The sequence below is a fragment of the Mchenga conophoros genome, linkage group LG23 (assembly GCF_057382185.1).
Source record: "Mchenga conophoros isolate Kocher_MC1m ecotype Shallow Benthic linkage group LG23, M_conophoros_male_GT1.1, whole genome shotgun sequence".
Taxonomy (NCBI): Eukaryota; Metazoa; Chordata; class Actinopteri; order Cichliformes; family Cichlidae; genus Mchenga; species Mchenga conophoros.
This window is the reverse complement of record NC_140547.1, coordinates 20990098-21010837: the sequence shown is the minus strand read 5'-3', so window position 1 is coordinate 21010837 and position 20740 is coordinate 20990098. Positions and strand designations below refer to the sequence as shown.

At 43.9% G+C, this 20740-nt stretch overlaps 1 protein-coding gene across 3 annotated transcripts; it reads left to right on the top strand.

The window, feature by feature from the left end:
- The first annotated feature begins 13302 nt into the window (after positions 1–13302).
- On the top strand, positions 13303–20497 carry LOC146547153 (uncharacterized). Of its 3 annotated transcripts, XM_085265846.1 has the most exons (4): positions 13303–13580; positions 13737–17289; positions 20128–20181; positions 20387–20497. In XM_085265846.1, coding segments are annotated over exons 2-4 (3444 nt in total). In that variant the 5' UTR covers positions 13303–13580; positions 13737–13901; the 3' UTR covers positions 20389–20497. The 3 variants fall into 3 exon arrangements, with proteins under 3 accessions (XP_085121972.1, XP_085121971.1, XP_085121970.1); XM_085265845.1 differs by lacking the exon at positions 20387–20497 and having other exon boundaries at positions 20128–20225; XM_085265844.1 differs by lacking the exons at positions 20128–20181; positions 20387–20497 and having other exon boundaries at positions 13737–19410.
- The last annotated feature ends 243 nt before the right edge of the window (positions 20498–20740 follow it).

The window sequence follows — 20740 nt, the reverse complement described above, 5'->3', positions numbered from 1 at the left end:
CAAACAAACATAACAGTATGTAAAAAAAAAAAAAAATCAAAACAGATAAAATCAGAACAATAGATAAAATCAGTAGTTAAAATGTAAGTTTTGAAGTTTAAGCTTAAAAGTGTGGATTTGGTGCTTTATTCAAATGCAGCTGAGAACAGGTGAGTCTTCAACCTGGATTTAAATAAACTGAGTGTTTCAGCTGATCTGAGGCTTTCTGGGAGTTTGTTCCAGATATAAGGAGCATAAAAGCTGAATGCAGCTTCTCCGTGTCTGGTTCTGACTCTGGGAACTGATAAAAGACCGGATCCAGATGACCTGAGGGATCTGGATGGTTCATACTGGGTCAGGAGGTCATTGATGTATTTTGGTCCTAAACCATTCAGAGCTTTATAGACCAGCATCAGAACTTTAAAGTCTATCCTCTGACGGACAGGCAGCCAGTGTAAAGACCTCAGAGCTGGACTGATGTGGGCCACTTTTTTGATCTTAGTGAGGACTCGAGCAGCAGAGTTCTGAATGAGCTGTAGTTGTCTGACTGATATTTTAGGTAGACCTGTAAAGATGCTGTTACAGTAATCAAGCCTACTAAAGATGAATGCATGGACTAGTTTTTCCAGGTCCTGTTGAGACATCAGATCTTTTATCCTCGAAATATTTTTGAGGTGATAGTAAGCTGATTTTGTTATTGTCTTAATGTGTTTTTCTAAGTTTAGGTCTGCATCCATCAGTACACCCAAATTTCTCGCCTGGTTTGTGGTTTTTAGATGTATAGATTGAAGTTCTCTGGTGACCTGTAATCGTTTTTCTTTGGCGCCAAAGACTATTACCTCAGTTTTGTTTTTGTTTAGCTGGAGAAAATTGTGGCACAACCAGTCATTGATTTCCTCAATGCATTTACCAAGAGCCTGTACAGGGCCTCGGTCTCCTGGTGACATTGTGATATATATTTGTGTGTCATCTGCATAGCTATGATAGTTTATTTTGTTGTTCTTTATAATCTGTGCCAGTGGGAGCATGTAGATGTTAAACAGAGGGGGTCCGAAGATGGAACCTTGGGGAACTCCACATGTGATACTTGTCTGCTCAGATGTGAAGTTACCTATTGATACAAAGTATTTCCTGTTTTCTACGTATGTTTTGAACCAGTTTAGTACAGTTCCTGAAAGACCTGCCCAGTTCTCCAGTCGTTTGAGTAATATGTTGTGGTCAACTGTATCAAATGCTGCACTGAGATCCAGTAAAACTAAGACTGACATTTTTCCACTGTCTGTATTCAGACATATGTCATTGAACACTTTGGTCAGAGCAGTTTCAGTGCTGTGGTTCTGTCTAAAACCTGACTGGAAGGCATCGTAGCAATTATTCTGTTTTAAGAAGTAACTGAGCTGTTGAGAAACTGCTTTTTCAATGATCTTACTTAAAAATGGGAGATTTGAGATCGGCCTGTAGTTGTTCATTTGTGTCTTGTCAAGATTGTCCTTGTTCAGTATAGGTTTTATTACAGCAGTTTTTAGTGATTCTGGAAACACACTTGACATTAAAGAAAAGTTGACGATCTGTAACAGGTCTGACTCCAAAGTCTTTGAGACCTTTTTGAAAAAACTTGTTGGCAGGACATCTAAACAGCAGGAGGAGGAGTTCAGTTGACCTAAGATGTCATCCAGGTCTTTGCTGTTAATAGGGTGAAACTGTTTTATGGTGTTTAAACTGTTTTTCGGTGGACACAGTACATATCCTGGATCTGCTGTTGATGTACCAATTGCTTGTCTAATCTTTTGGATTTTTTCTGTGAAGAATTTGGCAAAGTCATTGCAGGCCATGGTTGAATGAAGTTCAGCTGGCACTGGCACAGGAGGGTTTGTTAGCCTGTCAACTGTAGAAAATAAGACCCGAGCATTATGGCTGTTTTTAGTGATGATGTCAGAGAAGTAGGACCTCCTTGCACTCCTCAGTTGTAAATTATAATTGTGAAGTTTCTCTTTATAGATGTCATAGTGAACCTGGAGGTTTGTTTTTCTCCATCTGCGCTCAGCTTTCCTACACTCTCTTTTTTCATTTTAAACTAGTGTGGAGTTTCTCCATGGAGACTTTTTCCTTCCAGAGATAACCTTCACCTTAATGGGAGCAATTGTATCCATTACATTTAACATTTTTAAATTGAAACTATTGACGAGCTCATTGACTGAACCTCTGGACAGGTCAGGTGTTAATGGGAAGACCTGGTTAAAGATCTCACTACTGTCTTCAGTTATACACCGTTTTGTGATCACTGCTGTTGATATATTTGTGTGGGCTGAGATTTTACTTTCAAAGAAAACACAGTAATGATCAGACAGGCCCACATCAGACACAGTAATGTTTGAAATGCTCAGGCTCTTGGAGATCAGTAGGTCAAGAGTGTGTCCTCTATTATGTGTGGCCTCTGTTACATGCTGAGTCAGCCCAAAGTTGCCCAGAGTGTTACTCAGGTCTTTAGTCCCTTTGTCCTGAGGGTTGTCCACATGGATGTTAAAATCCCCAACAATAATTACACAGTCGAAATCAACACAGATCACAGACAGCAGTTCACTGAGGTCATTAAAAAAGTCTGTGCAGTATTTGGGAGGCCTGTAAACATTAAGAAACAACTTTGGATGGGGCCTTCAGCTGTAAAGCCACATATTCAAAAGACTGAAAACTTCCATGGGATAGCTGCTTACATTGAAATGATTCATTAAATAGGACAGCAACCCCTCCTCCTCTCCTGCTCACCCTGGCCTCACTGATAAAACTGTAGTTAGGAGGGGTCGTCTCGATGAGAACAGCTCCACTGTTATTTTGGTCCAACCAAGTTTCAGTTAAAAACATAAAATCAAGGCTGTGCTCAGTGATTAAATCATTAATTAAAAATGTTTTCCCAGCTAAAGATCTAACGTTTAATAAAGCCAACTTAAGTGTTTTAGAGGCATTACTTGTCCCCTCGTGTTTGGGAGCAGTCTGTGGCACACAAGGTATGTTTACTATATTTAAAGATCTTTTAGAGTGCAGCTCTCTGTGTGCCACATGTCTCCTTCTGTCACCTAAAAGTACAGAAATTTTAAAACCTTCTAGTAAACAGGGTCCCAGCTTCTCCTGGGAAAAGTCACCACTGCCATAATCCTCGCAGCCCGGACCCTCCACACATCACACATCAGACTTCGGAGACAGAGCATGAAGGTGGTAAGGAGGAACTAAGGGGGGCGAGGCTGAGCAATGTGACTTCGATTGCTCTGTTGAGGGTGAGGCTTGTGTTGTCTTCGTATAGCTTTGAATAATTACACAGTATCCACTTGTGTTTTGCGAGCGTCTGCTCCAAACATTTTTATTATCTCATTCACAAATCAGTCTTCTTTTATAGAGGCATTCATGAGCCCTCTCAAATACAGCGCCCCCTACTGGCAAAACCCCATTAGCACATGAACACCCACACATCACCACATCCCCTTTTCTCTGACAACATAGGTCCCACGAATCAACATATACACATAATTGTTTTACATCAATATTTTTTTTTTTTCAACACCATCAGAATATAAGATAAAAACAAATCCAGTCGTAGCTTTACAGATTAAGCCTAACTGGTCTTTTGACCTTACGCTCTGACCTCCTCAATACAGGTTCTGAAACAACTGCACTTTTCTCCACATGCTCATGTCCATCCAGTGGTTTTAAACCAGACACTATCTCTGCATGTGACACATCAACATTTTCATCTTCCTCACCATATTGTTCCTCCTGAAATGTCTCTTTAGTCTTCAGCAAGTTACGACGGTTCCTTCTGAACACATGACCTTCTTTAGTTCTTACGTCATATGATCTCGGACCTGCTTCCTGAAGAACAATGGCTTTCCTGCTCCATGCATTCTGATCTTGGATTCTCACTACATCATCCTTTGCAAGCAATCCAAGTGCCCTTGTTCCCTTGTCATATTGCAGTTTTTGCTTCCATTTCAGATGCTCCTGCTTTTTTATAATTTCTTCACTCTGCTTGCTTTCTGCATAGCAGGGCAAAGTTGTGTGTAGCTTACGATTCATCAGCAATTCTGCAGGGGATAAACCACAGTCAAGAGGAGCAGTCCTGTAGCTCAGCATAGCTAAATAAGGATCTGATCGACTGTCTGTAGCCTTCTTCAGAAGCTGCTTGATGATATGCACTCCTTTTTCAGCCTTGCCATTTGCCTGTGGATGTTGAGGACTTGATGTGACATGTTTAAAGCCGTATTCTCTTGCGAAATTCTGCCATTCTTTGCAATTATAGCAAGGACCATTGTCACTAATGACAGTTTCAGGTATTCCGTGCCTGGAAAAGATAGACTTCACATGTGTGATCACATTATTAGCAGTTGTACTTGTAAGCAGAGCAATCTCAGGAAAGTTAGAGTAATAATCTATCACCAACAGATAGTCTTTCCCATTAAAATGAAATAAATCTGTTCCGACTTTCCTCCAAGGCGCTGTAGGAAGTTCAGGAATCATCATGGGTTCTCTTGCCTGTCCGCTCTGAAACTTGTTACATGTTTCACACTTTCCGACCATGGTCTCAATGTCTTTATTAATGCCAGGCCAGTACACAGTGTCTCTAGCTCTCCTTTTACACTTTTCTATTCCCAGATGTCCCTCATGTATTCTTTGAAGTATCAGCTGTCTCAGACTATGTGGTATCACAATCCTATTGCCTCTCAACATCAGTCCATCTACCACATTGAGCTCCGATCTAACATGATAATACTTTGAACAAGACCCTTTGGGCCAGTCTCCTTGGATATTTTCCATCACCGTTTGCAGCTCCCTGTCTGCAGCTGTCTCCTCGCATATTTGTTTTATCTTTGCGTCAGACACTGGCAGAGACTCCACTATCATATTAACATGATCGTCTACTTCTTTCTCAGTGGAGCTTGCGTGACACACCTCTGATGCTCGCGACAGTGCATCCGCTAAAGCTAAATGCTTTCCTGGTGTGTATATCAAGTCAAAGCTGTACCTTTGCAGTTTCATCATGAGACGTTGAATCCTCGGCGACATCTCGTTCAGATGTTTCTTAATGATTGACACCAAAGGACGATGATCTGTCTCAACTGTAAAGGTAGGAAGACCATAAACATAACAGTGAAAAATATCAAGTCCATATGCCAGTCCGAGACATTCTTTCTCAATCTGAGCATATCTGGTTTCAGACTTAGTCATGGATCTAGAAGCATAAGCAACTGGTTTCCAACTCCCCTCTTCAGCTTGAAGTAAAACAGCTCCAAGCCCATCCTTTGAGGCATCTGTTGAGATTTTCAGACTCTTAGTTGGATCATAATATGCAAGCACTGGGCGCGTTGTCAGTGTGGTTTTTAAATCATTCCATTCTTGTTCATGCCTCGCTGACCATTTAAATTCTATGGAATCACGAAGTAACTCCCTTAGTGCTGATGTTCTCACTGACAAGTTAGGTATGAATTTTCCTACAAAGTTTATCATTCCCATCACTCTGAGCACACCTCTCTTATCTGTCGGGCGTGGCATTGTTGCGATGGCTTTCACTTTTCTTTCATCTGGCTCAATACCTCCAGCAGAGAATTTGTCTCCCAGAAATGTTATTTCCTTCACACCAAAATTACACTTGTCACGATTTAACTTTAATCCATTCTCCTTCATCCGCTGCAGCACCTTCATCAGTCTTTCATTATGTTCCTGTAGGGTGGAGCCCCATATAACCACATCACCAACATAACAGCGAACACCTTGTAAACCCTCTAACATGTTGTCCATGGCACGATGAAAAATCTCAGATGCTGAGATTATGTCAAATGGCATTCTGAGGAATCTATACCTGCCAAAAGGTGTATTGAAAGTACAGTATTTTGAACTTTTCTCATCCAGCTTTATTTGCCAAAAACCCTGTGCTGCATCTAGCTTTGAAAAGTATTTGGCGCCTGCCATTTCACTTGCAACCTCTTCACGCTTTGGTATCTGGTAGTGCTCACGTTTTATGGCTTGATTTAAATCGCCAGGGTCCATGCATATTCTCAAATCATTGTTTTTATTCCTTTTATCCACACACACCATTGAGTTTACCCACGCAGTCGGTTCTTCCACTTTTGTAATGACCTGCAACTGTAACATCCTGTTAAGTTCTTTCTTTAAACGGTCCTTCAGTGGAGCTGGGACTCTACGTGGTGCATGGATCACTGGCTTTGCATCCTCTTTCAGCTGGATACTGTAATTGCATGGTAGACATCCCAAACCTTTGAAGATATCCTCATAATGCTGTACAATGGAGTCAACTGCTCCTCGCTGTCCACTTTCTGTTTCTGGACAGCTGATGTGATACACTCTTTCTACTAGGTTCAATCTTTTGGATGTCACGCCACCCAGCAGTGATTCACGACCTTCTGGAACAACATTAAAAAATACATCATAATCTTTATGTTTTATTGTCACTTTAAGCCTGCATTGACCACTGCTCTCAATATACTTTCCATTGTAGTCTTTTAGAGGTACTCTTTTCTTTATTATTTTGGGCTTTGGTTTCATGGCATGGATCTCTGTCATGCTGATTAGGTTCGCCTGCGCATCTGTATCAATCCTTAGTGCCACCAAAGCTCCTTGTATTGGGAGTGAAACAATCCATGTGTCTTCATAATCTGAGCATCGCTCACTGTCCTCTGCTTCGTTATGCTCACTTTTTACATCCTCAAGTGACACTATGCCCACAAAGAAAGTCTCGCTTAAGTCAGTCTCTTCAACTACATGCACTGATTTGGGTTTGGCTTTCGACAGACAATGTTTGGCAAAATGATTTTTTCCATCGCATTTCAAACATCTTTTGCCATAAGCTGGACACTGTCTAGGTTCATGTCTGCTACCACATCGCTTACAGGAGTACACTGTATCCTCTTTGCTGGGCTTCTGTGACATATTCGTCCTCATTTTCTTCTTAACCACAGCTATTCTTGCACTATCATGTACTGCAGCGACGCTCGTCTCATTAAATGTCTTTGCATGCTGCAGGGCTAACTCACTTGCATGACACAGTCTTTCTGCTTCATCCAGAGTTAACTTGGAATCTCTGAGCAGCCGTTCTCTAGTCAGTTTATCATGGATCCCATACACAATTTGATCACGAACCATAGAATCTTTCAGCTCTCCAAAATCACATGACTGTGCCTTCAGCTTCAAATCAGTCACAAAGCAATCAAAAGTCTCTTCTGGTTGCTGCATCCGAGATCGGAAAACATACCTTTCATATACTGTGTTCTTCTGTGGTGAACAGTGTGCATCAAACTTTTCAATCACTCTGTCATACTTATTCCTGTCACCAACTTCCTCAAACTCAAACGTGTTGAAGACTTCAATGGCTTGAGGACCAGCTACCGTGAGCAGCAATGCAATTTTCCTGGCATCGGGTTAGAGTCCAGTCCCATGGCAGCCATGTACAGCTCAAACTGCTGCTTAAAACACCGCCAGTTGCTGTCCACATTCCCCACCAGTTTCAGTCCTTCCGGAGGCTTCAAACTTTCCATCTCAAACAGAACTTTGAGCTACTATCGCTTCCGCTCTCCCACTTTTACTCCTGGTACCATGTGTTGTCTTCGTATAGCTTTGAATAATTACACAGTATCCACTTGTGTTTTGCGAGCGTCTGCTCCAAACATTTTTATTATCTCATTCACAAATCAGTCTTCTTTTATAGAGGCATTCATGAGCCCTCTCAAATACAGCGCCCCCTACTGGCAAAACCCCATTAGCACATGAACACCCACACATCACCACAGGGCTCGATGGCGAACCTTTGGCCGCTCTGGTGGGGGGTTTATGGGGGACAAAAAGGGATTGGGCCGGGGGGTAGATCTGAGCCCAGCATTGAGTCTGGATAGCAGCTGTGAGACGAGCTGATATCCAGTTCTCTTCCATCTCCAAATATCTGTTGGTGCTCCAGACATTTTCATTCCGGTAAGTTCTAAATATGTTCATATCACTCTTTATAGCCTATTAGTTTTATTTTCTATGCGCTCTGAGGTCATAGCAAATTAGAACAAACATCCTACTGAGTAATTTTGCAGAACTACCTTCTATTTATAGAGTTGCTAATTATTTGGCATTATTGCAGTAAACCAGCCTATGAAATGGATGAAACATCGTGACTGGGTTCCAGCGCGACACAAGGGACCTGCTTCAAACATACCACCATCCCAATCAGATTACTTCTTCCATGTGAGGGTGAAGAGGTGACCCTCCTGGATAAGATGGTGAAGGTTTGCTGCGTTTGGTGAACAGTGTGATAATAAAACCAGGGAAAAATGAAACCTGCTCCTGTTAAATATTCTTAAGTCTTGTGCTGTTAAAATTGCTGTATTTTTTCAAAAGATACAGTAAATAAAGTAATGTTAGTAGTGGGTGATATCATGTAAACACTGTCATGATTTTATGTAAACATTTTGTCATTTGTAAACTATAAATGATATGGATTCTACACTGTAACTGATGTGATGTTCTATAAGGTGGTTTTAATAAAAAATAAATTTAAAAAAAGAGGCAAAAATTAGTTTGTTTCTTTATTCAACTTTTGAACAGTGGGACTCAGTCAGTACATATTCAGTAAATGCAAATTATTTACACAGCAGTGCACTACAGGCATAAATCTAGACCCCTAGATAAAACATTATGGGTCATTCCCACGACCCACAGCTTTACTGTGTTCCAGCAAAGTATCCAACAGCAGTGACAACTCCTCCACAGTAGCAGGTGGGAGTTTTCTGTTTTGAGGACGGCTCCTTTTCCCTGTCACTACAGATGGTCTGTTTATGTTTTGATTGAGAGCCTTTTTTTGGGCAGCTGAAGAGGAGAAGTCTATCTTATGGCCAACCTCTGGCTGTATCTTGGTCAACACCGTTTGTTTGCTTTTATCCAGTTTATTTTCTCATCCTTTGTCTTCTGAATGAACTCGGGACACTTACTAATGTGGTGTTCAGGTGAGCGGCAATATGCACATGTTGCCTTAGTTATGATCGGTTGTGCTGCCTGCACAGGATCATCAGATGTATTTGCCCCATGTAATATTGTTGTAAGTGGAGAGGTGTACTTACGGGCAGGTCGTGGCTGGTTGAAGGATGAAACAGGACTGGCCTTCCTTGGTTGACACTTGCATTCCATTTGCAACCAGGATGAGAACAAAGGTAAGGTATACGTCATTTCTCCCTGTTCCCTGTAAACATGCCGTTTGAAGCGACTGAAATGCTGTGCAGGCAACTTCGCTAACAAGCGATCGACATGGGAGCCACAATCTAGTTCTGCACGTCCTTGTTCTCCCATAGTGCTAAGCAACCCAACTAAAGCCTGTACACGAAGAGCAAAATTATCAAGACTCTGACCATCACCTGCTCTGATAGGAGGCAGTTCCAGTATATTCTTTAGCTTTTTCAATGCCAGCTGTCTTGGTTGCCCATAACGCTCATCAAGGGCTTTGATGGCTTGAGTGTATGGGTCAGGAGTGTAGGAAAAGGCAAGAGCTAATCGTTTAGCTTGGTCTACTTTGAGGTGATCAAGAAGGACATGATATTTGAAGTGCTCTGTCTCATGAGGATCAAGAAGGTTTGTAAGGGCCATCCGTAACATCCTGTATTGCATTTCGTCTTCTCTACTAAGGTCTGGAAACGAAGGACCTTCAAGCTTATATACATGTGTTCTCGTGCTAGAGGAGTGACCCGAGCTAGCAGTACCGGGTATCAAAGGTTTCTGTTCATATGAGGCATTGGATGTAGCTGGTTGCTGCTCTAGAGGAGGGCAATGCTTGTGGTCAGATATGCAGATGAGAGGTTGAACAGGGTCTTCAGCTAAAGGAACAGCAGGTTGAAAACATGAGATCTGGTGGGGATCCTGCCATGATAAGGCCAGGAAATCAAAGGGAGTCTCATCTTCTGTAGCAAGGACTGGTCTAGGCAAACCAGTTGAAGGGATAGCAGCATCTAGTATTGTTGAATTAGGTAAAGGAGGGCTGGCAGCTGTAACTATGCCAGACTGACGGCTAATCTGCGGGGGCTGGAAGGGTGATTGACAGGTTGCTGTATCAATCACTGGGAGCTGCTCATGTTGTTGATGTGTTTGAGGACTGGCTCGTAAACTGCATACAGAAGATTTGATTCCATCAGATGAGACTGTGCGAATTGAAGATCTGGAGCTACGAGAATGGGAAGGAGATGATTGAACCATAAATTGCCTAATCTCCCTCATTGTCGTCAGGAGTTCCTTCATGACCTCATCTTGGTTGGTGGGTAAAGGAACAGGGGATGTCTCTGGTTGTCTTTCTGACTCTCCGACAGGATCCTGCGGCCCATGTGTGTCTTTGTCACTATGCTGGCATTCGGTTTGGCTCTCTGTCTCACATGTAGCTCTTCTATCTCCAGGATACTGAACGTCATACTGCTGCAGGTAGGCAGGAGGTCGACTATCACGACTGGATCTTCTCAAACCTTCAGTCAATGGCTGCTTTGAATCCATGACGCTAACACTGCTCCAGCTCGGAGGACCATGTTTTGAAGGAAGGAAGATTCAGGGCTTAAGCAATCAGCATCATGGGCTCATCCGGTTAGAATAAGAATAAGCAGCCATCTAATTCAGAATTATTCTCAGGGTTCTCCTTTTATTCTCAAATAAATAAGGCAAAGAAGGAAGGAAACAAAGACACACATGGACTGCCACAGCTCAGCTGCCGCCCCATGTGGAAGTGAAGAAAGAGTGAGCCAAAAGTGAATGCAGTCCTTATATAATGTGTGACATATAATGTGTGACAGGTGAGTGCAATCGAGGACAAGCACCACACCCAATCAAAGGTGAGAGAACTAAACAAGGTGCATCTGGTGAAGTGAGTGGGTGTGCTGGGATGTGCCAAAGGGTGGGTCTCTACAACAACTAAATAATTATTAACAATTGTTAGGCTGCTGGTGTAAATTGATTCATTAGTGTTTGTTTGACAAAGAATCTGAATTGACACGTCTCACTTTTTATATGGCACGAATCAATGTGTTATTTTATCATGTGGCAATATGTCCTAGTGCAGTCAGAGGGGAAGAGCCAGGGCCAAAGGTGAGGCACATCAAGCACATAGTAATAATTTTAATCTGAGGATAAAACGCATGTACTGATGCTGGAAGAAGCTTCAGTGCTCTCAGAAGACTAAAAACATGGGTAAGGTCAACAGTGACTCAAATGAGACTAAACAATGCTGCTGTATGTCCACCAGGAGACACTGGACAGTATAGATGTAAAACCAATATGCCAGCAGTTTATCTCAGTTAGTGAGAGGAGCAGGCATGTGTTTGGCTCCTTCACATAGCGGACATTGAGTTGACACCAATAGTCCGTGTCTGTTGCTGTAACAGTAGTTCATGTTTAGAATAAAAAAATCCCAGCTCACTGAGTTGATAGGAGCAATAGTGCCTAAAATGTTGCATAATTTTGCTGAGAGATCTTTTACTTTGTGGTAATCTTAGATGAGTAGTTTTATGGACAAAAACCACCAGGTCATTCAGTGTTCCCTTAGTGCTAATGTATAAGAGATGTTGGTGTACTGTAACTGAACTAATGTTGTTAATTTCTTAAGTCATATTCTTTTATTGTCATGACTCTATTTTTATTTTTGTATGATACCTGATTTATATGGAATATGGCTGAAGTAAACTAAAGTCTAAAATACTTAAGCAATTTAACATTATACAATTCACATATAAAACTATGAATTGTAATTTTAAATGGTTTAAAAGCATGTAGAATAGCATATGTAGGCAAGTATATTTCTCCTTTTTTTTATTATCAAGAAGCAAAGACAAAAAAGGGGGGGGGGGGGGAGAAACAGGGCAGGGTTCGGTGGTTGAATCATCCGTCCCCACCAATGCCAAAACCAAATCTACGCCCTTGCCCGCAAGTAATTTTATAAATAGAATAGAATATGGCCGCGCTTCAACTTTTGCTGGAGTGTATTGCACTTCTTAGTTTTAACACCAGGGGGAGCTTCTGTTGATCAAGGCAGGTGCTCCACCAAAAAGGACAATCACAGAAGAAATTTACCCCCAAGTTACTAAACATAGCAGAACCAAAGAAGCGAAAGGTAGAAAGTGAATGCAGAAAATTTCAGACACGGTGGGAGAGTGAATATTTCTTCAAAGAATTCAAGGGGACGTGTGTCTGTTTGATCTGAAACTGTGGCAGTTATGAAAGAGTATAATGTACGAGCTCATTATGAAACCAAACATCAGGCCTATGCATCCGACACTGGAGAGAGCAGAAATTAAAGCAAAGGGTAGCTCTCCTGCAGGGTCAGCAACAGTATCTTTTTCGTGCTCAAATTGTCCAGGAAAAGGCTACTATGAGGTCGCCCAACTCATGGCAAGACATGGCAAGCCTTTTTCAGATGGAGACCTCATAAAACACGGCCTCGTTAAAGTCACCGAAATAATGTGCGCGGAAAAAGTGCAGGACTTGAACAACGTCAGCGTGTCCAGAAATCCAGTTGTGCGACGCATCGAAGACTCGTCAGCCAACATTAAACTGCAACTGTCTGATAAAGCTGTGCTTTTGATTTTTACTCCATCGCATGCAATGAGAGCACCAATGCCACAGACACCGCACAGCTGCTAACTTTTTTTGCGGGGAGTGGACGAGAGCACGAGCGCTTTAGGTGAGTAAAAAAATATATTCAACAGTACCCATGTGTTAATAAGCATGCACGTGCAGGTACACATGCTTCAAATATCAATAATGCACACCACTTTCTTATATGCGTTTTTCTTGTTAACACACCGCTGTGCACAGCGCACGCACACGCAGAGTCAGCTGATCTCATCTGATGCAGATCTGCTCCTTGATCAAGTGACATTTGTCCGGATTTTTGGCACAAGTGGCGTACGATCAGCACCGCAGCTGGATGGCCTGATTTACATACCCAGCGCAGCTGATACTCACCAGAATAATTTACTAAAATTATATGGACTCCTGTTATTAGGTCCAATTCAGTCTGTTAATGTTGATAATCGTTTCAAACGAACGTTAATAGGTGTGTTGCTAAGTCTAATAACTAAAATAACAAGCTTGAAATGTACCCGTCCCATTTTTGTCATGGTTCTCAAGATCTGGAGAGGTCGTGGTGTGTGTGTATTTTTTATCTTAACCTCTCCCACCAGGGCGGAACTGGACCTTGATTCCCCGCCTCTGAACCCACCCTGAACACACACCTGTGGCTCATTCACACTGATCCTGGCAGACTACTTAAGATGGCAAGAGAGGCTGCTTCCTCGCTGGATCGTCATTGTTATGCCCTTGAGTCAAAAGTCAGCGGTTGGTGTGTGTGCTGATTGAGCCACATAAGCAGAGTGATAAATAAGCTCAGAGTGAGACATCATTTCCACAAGAGATCTTTGTATCCTATGTGCGGAAATGGAGCGAGGGAGCGTCCTGTTCACTAACCTATCTTTGATGTACCCTTTCCCTTATGATGTCGTGAAGAAGTGCTCCGGCAGTTATTAAATAGGGACTAGTTCATGTTCACGCTAAGAGTGCTCTACACGTTCGCACCTCGGAAAACGTTCGTCTTTGTGAGTATTGACATGTGTAGAGACAGTCGTTATGTGTGTTTACATGGAGCGAACTGTATGCTGATGTAATGTACATGTTAAGCTAGGCTAATCGGCAAGTTGTTATTAAGATGTGTGTTAACCAGCGATTCATTTTCATTTTTTCTCATGTTCTAGTTACATAAAAACAAGAAAGTCAAGCCTTGTGTGGAAGACCTCTTCTATTTGTTCGCTAGCTGTCTAACCTCACAGGGTCACGTGTCGTGAGGGCAGCATAGTAAAAAGACGAAGGAAAAGACGCCTACTCAGCGGGTTCAAACATACAGAGCTACTTTAAGCAACATGAGTCTACGCTCAGGAAGAAATTACCTAAAAGACTACGCTGCTGAAGAGCTAGACGAAGCAGCCGGTGGTGAACAGCAACCAGACGTTGCCACTCAACCAGCTACAACGCAGCAACGGTCTCAACCATTCGACACCAAGTCGCAGCAATCCAGAACCTCGACAAGGCGTTCTCAACGGACATCCTCATCAACAGCTTCTGCAGCTGCAAGGGCCTACGCCAAAGCTCAAGCAGCACGAGCTCAACTGGCCTTCGCTGAAAAGGAAGCTAATGCAATGAAACAGAGAGCTGAACTGGATGCTCATCTACATGTCCTCCAGTGCCAAAAAGCAATAGCCGCAGCTGAAGCAGAGGCCTCAGCCTATGAAGAAGCAGAGATTCAGAGCGGGGAGCTCTACGGAGAACTTTGTGAGGAAGCTGAGCCCATCAGTACAGTGCACCGCACTAACGAATATGTTCAACAACAATGTGAGTTACTCTACCCAGACACTCAGCACGACTCAGCACAGCCTCCTAAAGGAAATTGCAATGAAGTAGATGCACAAGACAGTACACAAATAACTAATCCTTTTATAACCAACACTCAGACGAAAACACCACCTGTAAATAGAGAAAGGAAACAGGAGCAAACAGTGAACACTGGTGTAGTCGACACGTACTGGTCCAACTCCACAAAGCACACCCCCAACCTTAACAACTGCGTACCTGAATCAAATGAAATGCAACAGTTTGCAAAATACCTAATTCGCAAAGAACTAGTCAGCACAGGTCTTTTGCAATTTGATGACAAACCTGAAAACTATTGGGCATGGAAAACCTCATTCATCAGCGCAACCAAAGACCTAAATTTGTCTCCAAGAGAGGAATTAGACTTGCTAACAAAATGGTTGGGTCCAACATCATCCGAACAGGCTAAGCGCATTCGTGCTGTACACACCCTCAATCCTGCTGCAGGTGCGAAGATGGTCTGGCAACGCCTTGAAGAGTGCTACGGCTCACCTGAGGCTATTGAGGACGCACTCTTAAAAAAGGTAGAGGACTTTCCCAAACTCACAAACAAAGACAATGTTAAGCTGCAGGAACTTAGTGACATCTTATTGGAGCTTCAGTGTGCTAAACAAGATGGTGCGCTCCCAGGACTTGCTTACCTGGACACAGCTAGAGGAGTCAGGCAAATAGTGGAAAAACTTCCCTTCAACCTACAGGAAAAGTGGACAACTGTAGGAACACAGTACAAGGAGACTCATAGTGTGTCATTTCCTCCTTTCTCAGTTTTCACACAATTTGTCCAGCGGCAAGCGAAAATGAGGAATGACCCAAGCTTTGCTATGTCCAAGGCCAACACCCATGTCCCTTCTCCCACAGAAAAACTGAGGTCATATAGTCGCAAACCAGGAAACAACGACAATGAAGAGCAAATTGAGAGCTCACTTTCAGTCGAGTCGAAGTGCACAGAGGTATGTGGCCAAGGTGATAGCCCACGTTCATGTTCTAAGATCAGTTTGGTCAAAGTGTATCCCGCAGGCCAAAAAGAGAGAGCTATAAAAATGTATGCAGTAATAGATGATCAGTCCAACAGGTCACTGGTTAAGTCAGAGTTTTTCAGCCTTTTCAAAATCAATGCCAAACCCACTCCATACACCTTAAAGACTTGCTCTGGCAGAGAACAAACCTCAGGTAGGAGAGCTGTAAACTTCTTCCTCGAGTCTTTGGATGGAGAAGTCAACATCCAGCTACCCCCTTTAATTGAATGTGACTCTGTGCCAGACAATAGATCTGAAATACCCTCTCCAGAGATTGCCCAGCATCACCCACATCTTCTTCCAGTGACAGATAACATCCCACCTGTCGACCACCACGCCCCAATCCTTTTACTCCTTGGAAGGGACGTCATCAGGGTCCATAAGGTACGTGAGCAAATCAACGGACCCAATGATGCACCATACGCCCAAAGGCTAGACCTGGGTTGGGTTATTGTGGGGGAGGTGTGTCTAGGAAAAGTGCACAGTCAGTCAGAGGTCAATGTCTATAAAACACACACCTTAGATAATGGACGTGCATCCTATTTTGAGCCTTGCCCAAACACAATTCACGTTAAAGAGAATTATGGGGTCACTATGAATGCAACCTGCATCACAGACGATTTGGGACACTCTGTGTTTGTTAGATCTGAGGGTGATAACAAACAAGCCATGTCTATCGACGACAGAGCATTCCTGACAATAATGGACAGTGAAGTTTATCAAAACCAAGAGAACAGCTGGGTTGCACCTTTACCCTTTCGCTCACAGAGAAGGAGGCTCCCTGACAACAGAGAACAAGCCCTAAAACGCCTCTGCTCTCTCCGAAAGACTTTGGAAAAGAGACCAGAAATGAAAGATCACTACATCCAATTCATGCAGAAAATGTTGGATAACGACCAAGCCGAGCCTGCCCCTCCTCTGCCACTAAATAAAGAACATTGGTATCTGCCCACGTTTGGGGTATACCACCCACAGAAGCCACAACAAATACGAGTCGTGTTTGATTCAAGTGCAGAATGTGATGGAATTTCGCTCAATCAAGTGCTTCTTGGCGGACCTGATTTGAACAACTCCCTATTGGGAGTGCTGTTGCGCTTCCGCAAAGAGCCCATAGCCCTGACAGCCGATGTGCAGCAAATGTTTTACTGCTTCGTTGTGCGCGAAGACCACAGAGATTATCTGCGTTATCTGTGGTATGAGGACAATGACATTACAAAGAGCATAGTTGAGTTTAGAATGAAGGTCCACGTGTTTGGAAACAGCCCGTCACCCGCTGTTGCTATCTACTGCATGAGACAGGCAGCACAGCAGGGAGAACGAGAACACGGATCTGATGCAAGACAGTTTGTTGAGCGTCAGTTTTATGTTGACGATGGTCTCACATCAGTCGCCACGCCAGAGGAAGCAATCAACCTGCTCACAAGAACGCAAAACATGTTGGCAGAGTCTAACTTGCGCCTCCACAAGGTGGCATCAAACTGCAGTCAAGTCATGGAAGCTTTCCCTGTTGAGGATCGTGCAAAGGACCTGAAAGATTTAGACCTAGGAGTAGACCCTCTTCCAGTTCAGAGAAGCTTGGGACTCTGTTGGAACCTACAATCTGACAGCTTCACTTACCAGGTGTCAAATGAGAGCAAACCATTCAAACGGAGGGGAGTATTGTCGACAGTTAATAGCCTCTATGACCCTTTGGGATTTGCTGCTCCCATAATAATGCAGGGCAAAGCATTACTCAGGGAACTGTCATCTGATGGAAAAGACTGGGACACACTCTTACCCCCTGAGAAACAGGAGAGGTGGGACTCATGGAAAGACTCTTTGCAAGTCCTTGAGAACCTCCAAATACCAAGGTGCTACAGCCCAGGTACGTTAAGCACAACGAAAGTGAAAGAACTTTGCATTTTCTGTGATGCCTCCACTGTCGCTATAGGTGCAGTAGTCTATCTGCGTACAGTTGACAGTGAAGGACAGTGTCATACTGGGTTTGTGATGGGGAAGTCTAAACTCGCACCCCGCCCCGCACACACTGTACCACGCCTGGAACTATGTGCTGCTGTGCTCGCAGTGGAAATGTTTGAGCTCATCAGAGACGAGTTAGACATTAAAGTAGACAATGTGACTTTTTACACAGACAGTAGGATTGTGTTGGGGTACATACACAACACCTCCAGACGATTCTACATGTATGTTGCCAACAGGGTTACGCGCATTAGAGCATCCACCCATCCGAGTCAATGGCATTATGTACCAAGTGAGTTAAATCCAGCTGACCAGGCCACTCGGTTCATTCCAGCAGCAGACCTGCAGAACAGTACCTGGTTCTCAGGTCCACCCTTTCTGTACTCTGACCCACACACAGAACCACACACTGGTCCTTTCACGCTCATCGAACCTGAAAAAGACAGAGAGATACATCCGGAAATAAAAGTAATGAAAACTACTGTAGCAGAGCCACAGTTGGGTTCTGACCGTTTCGAAAAGTACTCAAACTGGATCACTCTTTGCAGAGTCATAGCCAGACTCATTCATGTAGTTACATCCTTTGCACAAAAGACAAGTGGGCGAAGGGGATGGAAAGGTTTCAGTGAGACACCGAGCGTCCAAGAACTCACCCGAGCCCAAGCAGTCATTATTCGAGCCGTCCAACAAGAAGCTTACAAAGGGACGCTTGAAAACATTAAAGAAGGAAGGAAGGTCAGTGGCATATTTGATGCACTCAAAAAGCTCAATCCTGTAGTGGACAAAGACAGTCTCTTACGAGTCGGTGGACGTCTTTCCGCTGCCGATCTCACAGAGAATGAAAAGCACCCTCTGATTATCCCATCTACCAGCCACATCGCCATGCTAATTGTAACTCACTATCATGAACGAGTGGCTCATCAAGGAAGACACATAACTGAAGGAGCTATCCGTGGTGCTGGGTACTGGATAATTGGAGGGAAGCGGCTTGTGTCATCTGTCATTCATCGGTGTGTCACATGTCGCAAGTTGCGAGGCAAAATGCAGATCCAGAAAATGGCAGACTTGCCTGCAGACCGAGTCACCCCTGAACCACCCTTTACCACTGTAGGCCTAGATGTATTTGGGCCATGGACTATTGTGACGCGTCGTACAAGAGGTGGTTGTTCCCAGAACAAACGTTGGGCTGTGTTATTCACATGCATGTCAACTAGGGCTGTGCATATCGAACTGATAGAGACTATGTCTGCTGATAGTTTTATCAATGCATTAAGAAGGCTCTTCTCTATTCGGGGCCCGGCCAAGTTTCTGCGCTCGGACAGAGGCACGAATTTTGTGGGCGCTTGTAAGGAATTAGACCTAAACTCAGGAAACAAAGCAGTAGGAAAGTACCTGCAAGAGAGAGGGTGTGTTTGGACTTTCAATCCCCCTCATGCGTCTCATATGGGAGGCTCGTGGGAGCGCCTTATAGGCGTTGCCAGGCGCATTCTGGATGCAATGTTGTTACGAACTGAACAAACACGTCTTACTCATGAAGTGTTGTGCACCTTCATGGCCGAGGTGATGGCAATTATTAATGCAAGGCCTCTTGTTCCTATATCCACCGACCCTGACAGTCCTGCAGTACTCACTCCAGCAGTGCTACTAACGCAGAAGATGAGTGCTGTGTCCGCCCCACTTGGGAACTTCTCATCAGGGCAGCTGTTTGGGAAACAATGGAAACATGTTCAACTCCTCGCTGACACTTTTTGGAAAAGGTGGAAGGGAGAGTATTTATCCACCTTACAAGGTCGTGCAAAATGGACAGAGACTAGACCTAATGTCAAAATAGGAGATGTGGTCCTGCTAAAGGACCTCCAAGCCAGCAGGAACGAATGGCCCATGGGACTAATAGTAAAAACATTCCCCAGCAGCGACAAGAAGGTCCGAAAAGTGGAAGTGCGGACTGTAAAAGATGGGACTGTTAAAATGTTTCTCAGACCAGTTTCAGAGATTGTTGTTTTGCTTGCAGAGACTGAATGAATATTCTTCAATGCTAGATGATGTTTGAATATGTTGTATTGATGTTTATTGTGATATAATGTGTGTATATCAAGCGGGGAGTGTTATGCCCTTGAGTCAAAAGTCAGCGGTTGGTGTGTGTGCTGATTGAGCCACATAAGCAGAGTGATAAATAAGCTCAGAGTGAGACATCATTTCCACAAGAGATCTTTGTATCCTATGTGCGGAAATGGAGCGAGGGAGCGTCCTGTTCACTAACCTATCTTTGATGTACCCTTTCCCTTATGATGTCGTGAAGAAGTGCTCCGGCAGTTATTAAATAGGGACTAGTTCATGTTCACGCTAAGAGTGCTCTACACGTTCGCACCTCGGAAAACGTTCGTCTTTGTGAGTATTGACATGTGTAGAGACAGTCGTTATGTGTGTTTACATGGAGCGAACTGTATGCTGATGTAATGTACATGTTAAGCTAGGCTAATCGGCAAGTTGTTATTAAGATGTGTGTTAACCAGCGATTCATTTTCATTTTTTCTCATGTTCTAGTTACATAAAAACAAGAAAGTCAAGCCTTGTGTGGAAGACCTCTTCTATTTGTTCGCTAGCTGTCTAACCTCACAGGGTCACGTGTCGTGAGGGCAGCATAGTCATGCTACCAAGCGTCAGTGTAGCGTAGCCTATGAAAGTGTTCCTCTGATCTCCTAGAGTTTCCTCCTGACATTGGTTTTTTTTTCTCTGTGTACAGGCCTTCTAGACTCCCTGCCCGTCTTCCCTGCCGTCTGGATTTCTGTGGATGTGTGTGAGTGAGCTTTTTGGTGTGGACATTTTGAGTGAGTTACGGATCAAGTGGAAGAAGAGCGTGTGTGTACCCCCGTCTTGGACCTTCCCTTCGGACCCCGCCCTACTCCCTGGAGCCCCGTGTTATCTGTTCCACTGAATATATGTATATATTCTCACTTGGTGTCACATTGCAAATAAACCCTCACCTTCTCTCTAAACTTCAGAGTCCTGCGAGTGAGTCCTCTGCCTACTAATCTGTGACAGAACGATCCAGCCACTATGGACTCAGCGGATTCTGACCCTGTTCAACGGGCTCTCCTCACTCAGGAAGCGGCACGAGAAGATGCTCCACCATATCAATAAAGAGCTCTCCGCCCTTACACAGGCTCTCGCCCAGCGCACACCCCTGGTAAGCTCGCCCTCTCCGAGCGTAAACCCATCTCCGCGTGTAAGTCCCTCTCCATCTCCGAGTCCCCAGGCCGCTGCTGCACCCCCCCGACCCTCCCGCTGCCTGGCTAGAGGCCCCGGGGAGGACGATGCCAAGCCCCGAGCCGTTTACAGGTGAGCTGGAGAAATGT